This window comes from Chaetodon auriga, chromosome 1 (genome assembly GCF_051107435.1).
Source record: "Chaetodon auriga isolate fChaAug3 chromosome 1, fChaAug3.hap1, whole genome shotgun sequence".
Lineage (NCBI taxonomy): Eukaryota > Metazoa > Chordata > Actinopteri > Chaetodontiformes > Chaetodontidae > Chaetodon > Chaetodon auriga.
Genome location: NC_135074.1, coordinates 31291104 through 31306833, shown reverse-complemented (window position 1 = coordinate 31306833; position 15730 = coordinate 31291104). Strand labels below are relative to the sequence as shown.

The 15730-nt window shown below is 41.6% G+C and overlaps 1 protein-coding gene across 1 annotated transcript; it reads left to right on the top strand.

Annotated features, from left to right (window-relative positions):
* The first annotated feature begins 2441 nt into the window (after positions 1-2441).
* On the top strand, positions 2442-12991 carry LOC143323154 (voltage-gated potassium channel regulatory subunit KCNG4-like). The gene is made up of 3 exons (XM_076734825.1): positions 2442-2889; positions 5738-6571; positions 10417-12991. The coding sequence occupies exons 2-3, from the start codon at positions 5813-5815 to the stop codon at positions 11257-11259; spliced, it is 1602 nt and encodes a 533-aa protein (XP_076590940.1). The 5' UTR covers positions 2442-2889; positions 5738-5812; the 3' UTR covers positions 11260-12991.
* The last annotated feature ends 2739 nt before the right edge of the window (positions 12992-15730 follow it).

Sequence of the window (15730 nt, the reverse complement as noted above, 5' to 3'; positions counted from 1 at the left end):
GAATAAGACACTTCAGTACATACAAGAGTAAGTGAATGCATCACCGTTTAGACACTGCAGTAGATACAACAGTAAGTGAAGGCATCACAGTTCAAACATGGTTATATTATATGACTGGTGACATTTCTGCACTTCTACTTCAGTGGGTTTCTGAATGCAGCAACGCTGTTCAAACATTCCTGGTTCACCTTAAAAAGGAAATGTGCAACAGTTTTTTAAGCTTTCAGGAGAATTTAGGAGGCAGACAAATGCAAACAAGCTTGAAGTTTAGGATAAATACCTGCTGCTGCCCTGATCCTCTAAATTTGAGTAGCTACGTTTTCAGTGACAGGCTCTCTCCTAATTTACAGTTAGTTAAACGCAAACACATGCATGAAGTTTGTGTGAAATCCAGTCCGTACTGCAAAATGTGAACAGGAAAGAAATCCTCGCTTCACAAACCAAACGTTTATTTTGCAGAGGTCACATTTTAAGAGCGAGGATGTCACCGTCACAGCAGCTGATGTTCCAGTTATTAGATGTGGAAGGAAACAACCACCTGCTTCTTGTAAAGCAGCAATGCAAATCATGCATGACATAACACTGTGTGTGTGTGTGTGTGTGTGTGTGTGGGTTTGTGATGCAGACAGACAGACTGAGGATCTGTGTTTTATCTTCTGTCCTTTTTTATTAATCCTCTGTGTGTTTGGTTGTCGGCCTGCACAAACTTTGTCAATCAGGCTTTAGCTGCATTTAAACAAAGGCTTTCAGTGGAGTCCAGTTTGGACTGAAGAGTCATCATCAAGTAGAGACAAGCAGCTCTGCACTGTAAAAAACTCTTTGTTTATTCTACTTACTGCATTATGGGGTGTTTGTGTCCAGCTGCTCAGGAACTGCAGACACTAAATCTGCTGCAGAACAGTCAGAGCATGTTTTCTCTTTGCCTGAGATTCATAGTTTTATTCAATAAATAAATCTTAGAAAATAAATTAAAAAGTCAAAGTAACACATGTTTAAGCCAACTGGTGCTTATCATCCACCTCACAGTATGACATTAAAGTTAGTGAAAGAAGTACTCGGATATTTTATTTAAGTAAAACTAGTAATACCACAGTGTAGAGATAGTAACAAGTACTTACATTTTTACTGAAGTAAAACTACAAACAGCAAATTTTTTTCTGCCACAATAAAACCATGAGCTAAAAGAGGCTCAAATGCTCTGTGGGTTTGTCGCTGCTAGCGTCTCTTTTCACACATTTTCAGTATTGATTGTAATTTCACATACAGGGACCTTCAGGTAAGACACAAAAGGTTCAGTAACATCTGTGTTTGACCTGTGAAAACCTAAACAACATGTGGACCTACATAGTTTAACATGAGACACACACTGAATGAAGAGGAGCAGACAGCAGCTTACATACAACTGAGGGATTTCCAATGATGAAGTTATTAAAGTTGAAAATTTAAGTTGGGAGACCAGAGTTTGTGTATTTACTTTGCAGCTACAATTGTACTTTGAAGATGAAGATTGTATGTACAAAAACTGTTAAAATGTTCTGAAATACGATTTATTCTTAGCCATGCTAGCAACGAGCTGATAAGTTTGCCATAAATTTCATGGTGGCAGAGGATGAATCACTTTAATGTGTCCTTTAGCGCCACCAGCAGGTCAAAGTATCCACCTGTCCTGGGAAATATCTCAACAAGACATTCATGTTTCCCAGATAGCCTACCTGTTCGACATCAGAATGTTAGTCTTTTAGCTGTGGGTCTGTTAGTATGCTAACAGGCTAAACTAAGAAACATTGCTAAACATTATACCCTCTAAATATCAGTATATTGGCATTTTCATCATGGGTATGTTAGCATGCTAACATGCTAGACTAAGGAGGTAACACTGGTAAACATCATGCTAAACATCAGCATGTTAGCATATTCATCTTGGATATGTTCGCATGCTAGCATGCTATACTGAGAAGGTAACATTGGTAAACATATCTGTGAAACATAAGCATGTTCGCATTTTCACTGTGGGTATGTTGGTATGCTAACAGGCTAAACTAAAAAAAAAAACATTGGTAAACATTATACCCACTAAACACCAGCTCACAACATTAAATGCTGCTTCAATGGTAATGTAAACAAAATAAAACTAATAGTGATCATTTAGCCTCATGAAGGCTACTTAAACTATTAAGAATTCTGATCCTTTAGAAATCTGAATGACTTCTACTGGTGTACCTCTCTACACAGTGTACTACTGTAGTACTGCTTCTGTTTGGGCAAATATAAAGATGTGAGTACTTTCCAGCATATTCTGAGTGCAAATGCTTTAACGTCGTTTTTTACAGTGTAGAAGAACAGAGAGCTGGATAGGGGAGGTGGTGGGAGGGGAGGAGGGTGAAAAGAGGTGGAGGAGGAGGAAGAGGAGGAGGAGGATGGTCCTGCTGTCAAACACAGATGAGAACACAGCAGCAGGTTTGAGGAGGACGCCGCCGTTAGATAACTGCGTTTGCGTGTCCTCGGCAGCGGCGGGGAGCGGCGGGAGCGGTGGGAGCGGCGGAAGCGGAGCGACGCGCTGCAGACGAACAGAAATCATATTAATTGAATTTCCTCCAACTCCGAAGCTGCCGGAGAGGCGACGTGTGCAGCGCGGTGATGCTGCACAGACACACAGCAGCCCTGCAAACTTCAGAGCGGATCTATAAACTGTGATATCACCGCTGCGCCTGCTGCCGCTCGCCGGGCTGATTCCTGAGATACTTGGTCTTCAGTTTAATGATAAGAGCAATTATGCGATCATGACTTAATTAGTGAGAAGCGTCTTCATTATAGCAACAGATGAGAAAATGCTCAGGAGCAACAACAGAGATATTAAAGAGCCGAGGCTGCCCACCTGCGCCCTTTAAGGTGAGACCATAAATTACAGTTTTACTCTGTATTTTTACTTTTACAGTTTTACTCCTGTTATACAGTATTACTGCTACTGTACTGTAAATGTAACGCGCCATTATTTGCGCACTTCAATTAACAAACTGTTGCTCCAATTTTTGTCTCCAATCATTTGAAATTCCTGGGAATAAATGATTTGTTTCCAACGCAAATACTTTACTCTCCTGCAGTGGTGAAAAGTACATTATATCTCAGTGAAAGTACAGAGTGGATGTACTAAAGCACAGTGTACTTAAGTACAATTACTTAATGCTTCTATTTCAGTACATCACACAGGGAAATATTGTGCTTTTTACTCCATTTATTTAGTAACTTAAATTGCTTTTCAGATTCAGATTAATAGTACAAAATGTAATCAATAAACAAATTATGATGTATTGTTTTGGTTAAGATGAGACTCTATTGATCCATGAGGGAATCACAAGCTACCCGGCAGCATAAACTGATTAAAATAATCTTTACCAGCTCCAACATTTCACTGAATAATGTATTAATTCATCAATAATTATAATACAATAATATACCTTTTATTTTGGGTGCCTTTGAATTAAAGTTTTGAATTTAAAGGGAGTGGAGTATTTCTCCACAGTATGATTAAATAAAAGTACTTTGTCCACCACTGCAGAAGATCTTTCCAGTGGATCTTGATGAATTGAACAGGACTGCCATGATTTACGGTGATTCACAAATCTTGTCTAAAATGATCATGAACATAGATAAGCCTTTCAAAGTACAGAGTATACATGCTGTGTATTTGGAGTATTATTGAAAATCTACATACATTTGGAAACCTAATCTGTATAATATGTCAAGGAGAACTTATTTTTTACTCATCTGTGGAAGAAATATTGATATTTCTTCAGAGCTACTTAAAAGTGACAATACCACACTGTACTTCAAGTGCGAAAAGTAGAAGTACTCAGGCAGCAGAATGGCCTCTTTCAGAGTATTTTATCATTGGATTGTCATTACTGAAGATGTTAAATGTATGTAAAAGTCAGCTTTAGTTGACTGGTCCTATGATTTGTGTGTACAATCTCAGCCTTCAAAGTAACTTGTAACTATGGCTTTCAGATAAATGTAGTGCAGGATCATGGGAGTCGTCGTCTTCACGGTTAAACAACCATTTCCAGTGAAAATCAATAATCATTAATCGAGTGAGAAGAATAATAACAATAGTGAACAGAAGAGTGGCTGCAAGCTAGTTCTCCCAGTTCCTTAAATGAAACACACCTGTTACCTTGTTCGTGATAATGTTAGTACACACCTGAACAAAATATATGACATCCTGTAGGTGCAGTCGTTTTTAGGCATTTAATGTGGACAATCCTGGTTTTAGCTTTTTATTCCAAAAGTAACAGCATCTAAGCAGGACCATAGAGGCCAAGAAGACATGCATGAATCCATTCAGATGAACGCTGAATCAAATAATAAATTCACCAAAAAACAGACAAAAAACCCAAGACAACAACAAAAATATACATATTCATATTCGTCTCTGAGAGTTCTGCCTCCACCTCACTAGAACAGAGGTTAATGGAATTTATTTTGTGATGCTTCCAGCATTTAAAATTTACATTTGAAAGAATCAGCAGCAACACCTCCAGTGAAGGTCTGGTTAAGAGTCTGGGCTTTAATTCCCAGCCAGTATGCAGACAAGCTGGAAACTCTGAAGGGTATTTAGATTTTGGAAGCCATTACAGCGATGATCTAAGTGCTCTCAGTTCAACTGTTTGTACAAGGTTTGATTTGATCATTTTATCAAAAGATTTTCTCTATTTTTTGATCTGTAAATGAAAGAAAAAATACAAACATGGCAACAACAAAAATCCAGCCATCTCCTTTAGAATCAGTGTAACCCGAAATCCAAAAAACAAAACTATGCTCATGGCTGGATAACAGCAGAGAAAATGTGGTTTTATGTAAAATAATCTACAGTTTAAGCTCAGTGTGTTTTTACATTTCATCAGATAATCTTCTACCTTTAAAAACTTGTATTAGGATGTCAGATTGAACAGACGCTGTCGTCAAAGCTTCTTTGCTTCTGTTGTCGGCCAATCGCAGACATTTGAACCTCTCTTGGTGGTTTGCACCAAGAGGTTTTAAGGTCATGCAGCAGTCATGTGAGAGTCATCGGAGCAACATGAATCCAGGCGTGAATTGGTGTGAAGGCATCTCAGAAAGGTGTCAGGACTAAAAGCAGGGTGCCAACATCTTTTTTTTGAGTGGATTATTCTTCATTATTTGACAATTACAGCAGCACATTTGATGTGATGTGGTTCTTATCGTTTTCGTTCATGAATGAATGAATCAACAGAAATTATTTCTGTATTAACAGAGCTGAATCTCAGCGCTGCTGCCAGTGTGCCCCAGTGGCCACCTGCGGTACTGCAACAAAAACATCTCCTGCAGCCCGAAAACAATTTTCCCCATAGACCTCCATTATAAAAGAGAGTTTGTAAAACTTTTGACAGGACACCTCACCTGCAAAAAAGGCATTTATTACATTGTATTATGAATTTTTAAATCACAAATTTGTGCAGTAAACTGTTCTCTAAGTTCTTTTGTATCAAGAATAAGGACTTTTGGAGTTTTGTCCTGAATTAGTTTGATATTTTTGGTGATCAGGTGATCAGGATCAGCAGCTATACAGAGTTTTGTGTAATCTGCTAACATATGGAAAGTAGTGGACCGTGGACAGAGCCCTGTGGCACTCCAGGTTGGTAATGAGATTCTTTGAACTGAGACATTTATAGAAAAACAAGGCTAAAGATTTGTTTTTTATTTTATCTTTTTGTCATCACAGCCTCTCTGTGGATTCTAAACTGTCAACTGGACATACAAACACCTCCTCCATCCCGTCACACGTTCTGAAGCCAGAATGCCCATCATCAGTAATGCCAACCATGACTTCAGCACCTACTCCATCAGCAGTGACGACAGCAGCCTTGACCGCTTCTTCACCGAGATCCCGGAGACCGAGACCATCAAGGGTGTTTACTTCCAGAGAGCACAGCTGCTTCGTGACCCCAAGGCCTCGTACGTGGTTGATCACACCCTGCAGGTTCTCATCAATGTCGGGGGCAACCGGTACACCTTCCCTTGGAGTACCTTGGAGCAGTTCCCCCAGAGTCGCCTGGGACGTCTGCGCTTCTGCACCACCCCCGAGGAGATCGCACGACTCTGCGATGACTACGATGAAACGTGCCAGGAGTACTTCTTCGACCGAAATCCGACAGCCTTCAGGGTCATCCTCAACTTCCTGGCTGCAGGCAAATTGCGTCTGCTTCGAGAACTGTGTGCCGTGTCGCTGCATGATGAGCTGGACTACTGGGGCGTGGACCCAGGCCACATGGAGCGCTGCTGCCGTCGCCGCATGACCACCCGTGTGGAGGAGGTGGCGGAGCGAGAGCGCAAAGAAGAGGAGTGGAGGCAGAAGAGGGTGATGCTGAAGAAAACCACCACACAGGCTGAAAAGGGCTATCGTAAAATGACCGGGATGCTGAGAGAAGTGGTGGAAAACCCTCAGTCAGGGCTGGCGGGGAAGGTGTTCGCCTGCCTTTCTGTCGTCATGGTGCTGGTCACCGTCATCAGCCTGTGCATTAGCACCATGCCAGACCTCCGAGATGAAGAGAACAGGGTGCGTATGATGAAAAGCTGACAGCCACATATCATCCTGTTAAACCTGTTTTACACACATGAAACTTTTCTTTATGTTTCCAGGAAAGTTCAGGAAAGTTTTCTTTGTCACTGTTCAGCAGAAGATTCATATCAACATGTCTCAGCGAAAAGAGGCATTTAGTGACATTAATGCTGAAGTAAATGAACCAAAACTCTTTAAAATTCTATGTTAATTATATTTTCTCAAGAAAATTATCATCAAAGCTTTGAAGGGGCAGTGAGTAGGATTTAGGTGAGTTTGCAGATTGCAGCCAACTGATCACTCGTCCTCTTCCAAGTGTGTAGGAGAACCTAGAGCGGAGGCTAAAAACATGAAAGTCTCCCTCCAGAGCCAATGTTAGGTTTGTCCATTCTGGGCTACTGTAGAAACATGGCGGTGCAACATGATGGACTCTGTGGAAGAGGACATCCTCCCTCTGTAGATACAAAGAGCCCATTCTGAGGTACTGAAAAAACAAAGACTTATTTTCACTAATGAAAACATAATTCTGAATATCAATAGATCCCATTAAATCCAGCACCTTTAAGCTACGAATCAATATTTATGGCTCAAATGACTGTAATGTTCAAGGAAGGTTAGTGGTGATTAACAGGTTGACCACCATCACCCAACTCTGCAGGGTCCTTCAGCTCTACAGAGTTTATCAGTGTCTTTCGGGTCATTGTTTTTGTTCTCTGAAGAACTTTATGGTACCTGTCCAGCACCAAATGACTGCCACAGCTTGCAGCATTATCTTGAAAACGGTAATGATATAAATTGTTGTTTTTACAGTTTTTTCTAGGAAGAAGGGTAAATAATCCCAGCCAAGAATAAAATGAAAGCTGGCCTGTAAATGATAAGTAAATGTGAATCAAAACAGTGGATTGATGGGCGGCAGTCAGTCAGTTTGTGTAAAGCAGCGAGTTGTGAGGAGAATGTGGCTGTGAAATCAGTTTGGACGCTGTGTTAAACATGAATAAGGCCGAATGTGATAATCTGCCAATCCTTTTTGACTTATACTGAACTGAAAACAGCACAAAGACAATGTATGTTTTATCTTGAGTCCAGACTTCAGATGATTTCTGCTGGTATCAAGTGAACAGAAGCAGGGCGGCTGCACAACTGATAAGTCGTTTTCATGCTAAGAGCCTGAACTGGGCTGTATGTGATTATGTTTCTAAGCTCGAGACAGTGGATTGATTTCGGCTTGATGAATTTGCAGTCAGTCGCACTAATAAACAGAAGAAAATTAAAGCGTGGACGTAATCAGTTCAGAAACTGAAAGTTATTTTTCATATAACTGTTGGACTGAACATCTGGAGTCTGTTTCTGAATTTGGCTCAAAGACAAAAGCAAAGCCAAGATTCCTTTTAATTTCTGGAAACCAGTTTTGTTTTTGAATTTCTGGCAGACATGTGTAGTTGAATGCCGGCCAGCTGGTTTGACGAGCTTTTATTCAGCTTGACAGGCGAATAAGGCTGATCCAAAATAGATAGAGCTGTTGGTTTGTCAAAGAAAGCTAAGGGACGAAAATTCATGGTATGAAACAATGCTTCCTTTACTCAAGACAGACGGAGACAAAAGCAGCTTCTCATTTCTTGATATTGAAATCACATTTTCTCACTTAATATAACCAAATTCTTGAATATGCATTTGATGACTACATGGCAGAATGCTACTTGAGCATTGCATAGTAAAAAGTGGATGTAATAAAGAGAAGAGCATTGTTCTTGTATTTTGGGTAATTATCTTTATTATGCAGCATTATAGAAAAAATGTCAGATCAGATCTTTTTAGCGTAACTTTGTTCAGATTGGCACAGAATGAGTTACTCAGATAAATGACACAGAAGTTAGATTAATGCTTTATTTTAAACAACATTTCACTTTCACAAACACAAGAGGATTTTTAGGTTGACTTTGGCAAAGTCGTGTCCTGTAAACGTCACCAAATCCAACACAGAGCAGCAACGTTAGCTTAAGCTTCCATATAGCGCTTAGCAGGCCTAGCATCCAGGACCCATGTTACACTGCGGATATGTCAATCCTGAACCAGGCTTTTTCTAAAGTAACCGCTATTTTTGTCCTTGAGTAACCCCCCTCCCAAATTTTCTTTTCCGAATGTTAAACTAACCTTTGGCCTGCTACTCGACCAGCTAGTACTGTAACTGTTAGTGAGGTATGCTGACGTGTCTAACTGAAGTTAGCCCAGACAAATGTTGTTTAATCCGTTCTTCACACTTTTAATTTTGTATTTTGTTGGAAAATGTCTAAAAAAGACACAACCCTCGACCCCTGAGGCTTGTTGTAGCCTACCGAGTTACAGATGCTAATGCTAATTTATGATTAATCTCTGTTAGAGGAGAACGTTAGCTGAGGGTCAACAGTCAACTGAAAGCTTAACATCCTTCACAATGAAAGCACCCATGTGAAGTATTCACAAGTCAAGTACAATAACATTTTGTACCATTCAGTAAATGTTTTTATTATGTTCCAGCCAGTTTCTCTTCAGCTGCCTGGATGATGAGTCAGACATCAGCTTTAGAGGCTGTAACATCAAATGTACCACAATGATTCCTAAACAGTTTGGATGTTCGGTAAAACATAAATCAAACTGAATGTGATCACTTGTTAATCCTTTCTGACATAAACTGACCTGAAAACAGCACCAAATCAATATATTTAATGTTTATCCTCATCAGCCTCATTGATTTGTGTAAATATCTGCTTATTGTGAATCTGAAAGAATTCAAAGGGGCATCCTGCAAAGGCTCAGCCGTTCACAGAGGATGGAGCGAGGTTCACCACTTTGTGAACACATGAGTGGATGAAGAGATGAACACATGGACTCAGAGACACTTCTGGAAACTGCTGTGAGGAAACACAGTGTGTCTGGAAATGATTGATTCTGGTTTTATTGATGACTTTGTTGGAATTGGGGTTGTAGACTATAAATTGTTGAAACTGTGCAGTGAGCTATCAACATGTTGCCAAGCAGAAAGTTCAGATCAAGTTCACCTTTATTTCCTGAACATTAGTGCCTTCAGGAGTTGTATTTTCTCAGTGCGCAGAACTCCAGAGGAGAAGTATTTATACTAACGCGTAATGAAACCTGCCCTTCAGCTGTTAGAAAACATAAAGAGACTCATTATGTGCTGTTAGAAAAGTCTGCGGTTTACAAGGTTATAATTTTAGTTTGTTTTTGGGTTACTGTAGGATTTGTGGTGACCTTTCCTCAGTCGAGGGCCTTGTTTTCTTCTTCTCTGCCGTCATTCAGTTATTCAAAGACTCTGAAATGGAAATTGATTTTTTCCACTTTAATGACTCCACATTACAACAGACTCTTTTTCAGCACACAGTGCCAAAGAAATACTGTATTAGCTGGCTATGAATCAATTCAAGTGCTGTGCAGTTTTTAAAATGTTTTTTCCTGACTTCCTGAGACACAAACTGGTGAAATCACACAATGAACAGTTGAGCAGGTGTCACCGTTAATAATACTGAAAAATGTACATTTATATGCTGTGAAAATATGTGCTGCAACCAAAATATGTTGTTCTCAAATGCACAGTTATACAGCTTAAGCAATCAAAATTAAAAGCAGAAAAAAGCTAAATTTTATCTTTAAACAGGGACGTGAAAGAGAAATGTTGAAAACTGAGGCAACAAAATTTTGACATGACATGCTTGCGCTGATGTCATCAGGGTTATATTCTCAGGTGTTAGGAGCTCCTGCAGGAGCTCCTCATTCCACAGGTGGAGCTGAGCTGGTCTTCAGGTGTGAAGCTGGTGTGTTTTCCTCACAGTGCGTCTCTTTGTCTGCAGGGCGAGTGCTCCCAGAGGTGTCGCAACATGTTTGTGGTGGAGTCCATCTGCGTGGCGTGGTTCACGTTGGAGTTCGTGCTGCGATTTGTCAACGCTCAGAGCAAGCTGGCCTTCGCCCGCGGCCCTCTCAACATCATCGACGCCATCGCCATCCTCCCGTACTACGTGTCCCTGGTCGTCGACGTCAGAGAGGGGTCGGAGGAGGACGTCATCATGGGCGCCGGCAGAGGCTACCTGGACAAACTGAGTCTGATCCTGCGCCTGCTGCGGGCCCTGCGGATCCTGTACGTGATGCGACTGGCTCGCCACTCTCTGGGCCTGCAGACTTTAGGACTGACCATGCAGCGCAGCATGAGGGAGTTCGGCCTGCTGCTGCTGTTCGTCTGCGTGGCCGTGACCCTCTTCTCACCTCTGGTTCACCTCGCAGAGAGCGAACTGGCGCCATTTGCCGCCACGCACCCCCAACACAGCTTCAGCAGCATCCCGGCCTCCTACTGGTGGGCCATCATCTCCATGACGACTGTGGGCTACGGCGACATGGTGCCACGCAGCATCCCAGGACAGATAGTGGCGCTGACCAGCATCCTGAGCGGTATTCTCATCATGGCGTTCCCCGCCACCTCAATCTTCCACACATTCTCCAGATCTTATCAGGAGCTCAAGCAGGAGTACGAGCAGCTGTGGAAGGAGGAGAGAGGTGAGGAGATGGCTGCGGAGTCAGAGGAGAGCCGGTCCAAAGTCCATTTGTCACCAGACGAGCTCCCGTCTGTGTCCAAGGAAGACAATGATGGACTGATGCCAAGCAGGAGTCATCAGTCCACACTTCCATCCACAGCTTTCTAAGAGAGCAGTCGGACGCGTTCACCCAGTAATTACACGTTTCACTGGTGACTCACTAGATCCTGTACAGATACACTTAGACTCCAGAGGACTGTTATATCGTGGACAATGCATCAGATGTAAAGTTCTTGTCTGTTCACGTTCTGGATCAAACTCAACCCAATCGAGCACTCATCAGGTCACATTAAGCTTTTTTCATGACGTGCAGCACCACATACCAAACCTTTAGCTAAAGTTTAACCTTTAATTCTCCTCACTTTATGTGTAAGAAAATACGAACTATAACCTTACTGCAATTATTGTGCACATTTTTCCATTTTCACAAACAGCAGGATGACGTACAGAAGACGGGCAGTGGTGTCATGGCGACCAAGGCTACAACCCGAATGTTTAATGAAAAGAATAATAGAAAATAGCCTTGTTTTGGCTTCACATGCTGATTCCATCTTATTATAAGGAGGGCAGGAGAGAATGGGAGGTGAGAACAGGAGGAGATGAGCACGACAGACAGGTGAGACACCAGAAGAGCTGCTGAAGAGGTGAAGAAGAGGAGAGAATCAGACAGAGTTCACACAGTTTGTCACACGGCAGTAGAAGAAGAAGCTGTGAGAACAGGATTGGTCAGTTTTAATAACGATGTTAATTAAGAGCTAATTTTGTTCACTTTGACTTCCTGTTGTAAAAGCTAAGCTACACACCTGACGGGAATCTGAGCCTCCAGTGTTTGTAGACCCTAACGACGCCGCTGTGGGGTCCACCGCTGGTAGGAGACGCTGTACAGCCTTCAGACGCCGACACTAGAAGTTCACATCGCGTTAGCTGTTAGCCTTTAGCAATGTTAGCCATCTGTCCCTGTGCTACATCCAGTATTTGGAGTTTCGTGTTGCTGCGTTTGTGTCGCATTCACAGACAAGAGGCTTGTTAGCCTAGCTTGCTAACATTAGCGGCTATTTGTACTAGTTGTTAGTTTTCCTTCAGGTTATGTTCAAAGGGAAAGGAGTTCTAGCTCGCGTTAGCCGTCCGTCTTTCATGAGTCTAGTTGTAGTGAAAGTAAATAACCGTCTCCTGTAACCTCAGCACTTTACGTTAACATAGGCTAACGTAAAAAAGGGCCATGCGACAGGTAACGACGACCCCCTGAAGAACAACATACAAGGACCAATGACATTACAGATAAATGTATAAAATACTAAATTTCTTTTTTCTAAGTACACGAGTCAAAACACTCACCAAGCGGACAGATAAGAGAAATTTAATTTTGACTTTGAAAACAAACCAATTAATTAGACCTTTTTATAGCCTGCAGGGGATTAAATGAGGAACAGAGAAAAACAATTAAAATAAATTGATTAATAACAACGACTTATCCAAACACAGACGAGAGCCAACGAAATTCACTTTATCCTCTTAACAACTTCATTGTCTGCTCATCGTTCTGAATTTTACATCACAAGTCTAATGAATCTCAAATTTGTGATGTTGTCGTGTCCTTAAATGCACCGTCTAGCTGCATTATCAGGAGACAGTGATTTCAGCACGAAGTCTTCGCTGTGATAGATTACACAGCACGGCTCTCATGACTTTTCAGTGGAAATCAATGGGCGGAAGCTGACGAGCAGCACTGTGTATGACGTGTATTTAACTACTTTCGTCCTCCACGCAAACATCGTGTAGCTCCTCTGGTGTCGCTGTTTGTCTAACTGGCACTTTTAAAATAAAACCATTTTACTCTTTTGCTCGTGTTTTAACTGCCTCAGAGGATGAATGGTTCATTCACTCTGCATGAAAGTCATGTCAGTTAATTCTCAACAAAGGGACCTCAGAGCGGTGGATCACATGACTCAAGGTGCACTATTTCAGGATGAGATCATATGACTGAAAAATAAGTGAAACGACTTCTGATCCTCACTGACTTTTAGATTCACAGGCATTTGCAGATTCATAACATAAAATGAATTACTACAAAATGAGTTTCCTACTCTGCACATCACAGGTTGCCACTCAGCCTGTTGGAGCTGTGTATAAATTACAGATTTATTAAAGGTTCTCTGTGGAGTTTTCTTCTGACCAAACAAGTTGTGTTTACATTCAGTGTTTCTCACCAAAAATCACTGCGGTGAAACTAATGTGCTGATTTGTTTTTCTTCCTCTCATAAAACATCTGAAAAGCAGATTTTTCTTGTAAAAGTTTGAACCTGCTTTGTTTACACCAGCCGTTTCCTCGTCTTCTTCGTTTCTTGGCACATTACGGCCTCCTGTAGATCAGTGGAATAGTGTGAAACCATTGGCGGGACTGTGCGTCGTGTCACCCAATCATCTGCGATACAACTACAGGTCAAATGTTTCACAAAGCAGTTTTTGAAAAGTTAGTTTCCAAACAAACAGGAAGTGGTGGAGAAAGAGGGTTATTAAATGCCACAAATGTCACCAGCAATCAAACCCGCGACAGTTTCCTGTGTGGCCATGTGGCGTTCACTGTCTTCAGCTGCCATTAAATACGTACATGTAAGGATGATCTCAAGGCCAGAGGAAGTGTCTAAACTTCTACTTTAACAGTCAATCACTGACTCTTTTTCTGACGGTTATTAGTCTGTGCTTTCATTCAGCTGGTGTGACAACTGACGACAGCGTTTAGCATTTTGTTGTCTTCCAGTCAGTGTTTCACTTGCTAAACGGAACATTTATCAATTCATGTGCTCGCCGTCTCCGTTTGAGAGCGAGCAATCTCTCGTCACACTGACATCTGTTGTTATGACTGTGTTTGAAGACACAGATGGAGCGTTTTTAACAGCCTCTTTCTATCTGGACAGAACTTCTTCAAACACTGTCGCTGGCAAGAAAACTTTCAAACAATGGAAACATTGAAAAGTCCAACAGTCACTTGTTCCTGTCCTCCGACACCTCGTCTTTTCCTCCAATCCACTGCCTGCTGTCCTCATTTAAGAGACCGTGACATTACATGATTGATTGGTTTTATGTCCTATAACCTCATCAAAGGGCTGAAATGATCGAACCGTCAATAAACAGCCGTCAGATTGTTAAATGATTCGTGAAGGAGATGTGTGAGAAATCAAATGAAGGTCTCTACATCGTGAAGATAAGAAACTTAAGATCAGACGTCATCACACGATACTGAAGGTGAAGCTTCTGCTGCCACATGCTGGAAAACACCATCAGAGAGTTAGTGGTTTACTCAGATGTTGTTCTGATCGTTAGTTCTGAAATCCAGCAGAAACTTTCAACTCCAATTTACACACATTCAGATATTCAAGGAGGGCTGAATCAAGGGCAGCTGGACTTGGCTGCAGATACTTAAAAACATTTCATCTCTCATCCAAGAGACCTCTGTGGGCTTGTTATCAAGGCCATTGACTGCAGCCAGGAGCAGCAACATCCCAGGTGGTGTCAATGTTCTTGATAAGGAGCCCACAGAGGTTAAATACCTGCAACTCCCCACCAGTCAGATAGAGCTGAGGAATGAGAGGGGAAATGTTTTCAAGTCCAGTTTCCCTTGATTCAAACGTCTCTGGATAAAAATGACCTGAATGACTCTAATCCTCACAGAGACACACACCAGGATAGCAAACATGAAAGCTGTGATCACTTCAGTAACACGGACAGCGTGCAGTACCAGAGACCAGCACAGGCTTCCAAACTATGCTAACGCTATCTGCCCAGCACCCCTCAGCAGGCGGAGGTAGCATCCCGGTTGGTGAACATGGTGGAGCGTTTGGCAGCCGGAGAGGCAGATATTTTACTCAGGAGTCACAATCAGATGTAGAGTGAATATCAAAGGGATGCTAATGTGGCTTCATGTCTGCTGGGTGTGTGGGTTTGTTTGCTAACACGTTAGCCATAACAGCTTAGCCATGCTAGCAGAGCAGCTGGGTGGCAATGCTGAAATATCTCTACATCAACGCTGTGGATTGGTACTAAAGTTTGAACAGACGTTCATGGGGCCCAGAGGATAATTTCACCGACGTTGGTCATTCCCCGACTCTAGCGCCACCATGAGGTTTATATTTTACTGTAAACCTGCTGCTGTCAGAGTGGATTAAACATCAGTTTTGCACATTTTAAGTTTTACAACAAGTATCAACAAGTTTCTCAGGAAGTGCGAAAGCAACAAGCATAACATCATTACTGCAGTGGATCATTTTGATGTAATTATTTTAATCGCTTACAACCAGAATCAGCTCTCGAACCGCTGTAGTATTTCTACCTGGACGGGTTCTGGAGCTTCACTCACATCAATATTTACATAATTATGGAAATTTCACACATTTGCACAAATATTTGCATGATAACCAAAACTGAGGACCTGTGTTCAGTGGTGGAGGAAACACTCTGATCTTTTAGTAATACCACAGTGTAGAAATACTGTGTTACGAGCAAAAGTCCTGCATTCAAAATTTTACTTAAGTAAAAGTACCATCAAAATGTACATAAAACGTACCAAAACTAAAAGTACCTG

Excerpts from the sequence above, each read along its gene's own strand:
- LOC143323154 (XM_076734825.1), top strand. The coding sequence starts at position 5,813 with ATGCCCATCATCAGTAATGCCAACCATGACTTCAGCACCTACTCCATC. Across the intron at positions 6,572-10,416 it reads TCCGAGATGAAGAGAACAGG|GGCGAGTGCTCCCAGAGGTG; the intron begins GTGCGTATGATG and ends CTTTGTCTGCAG.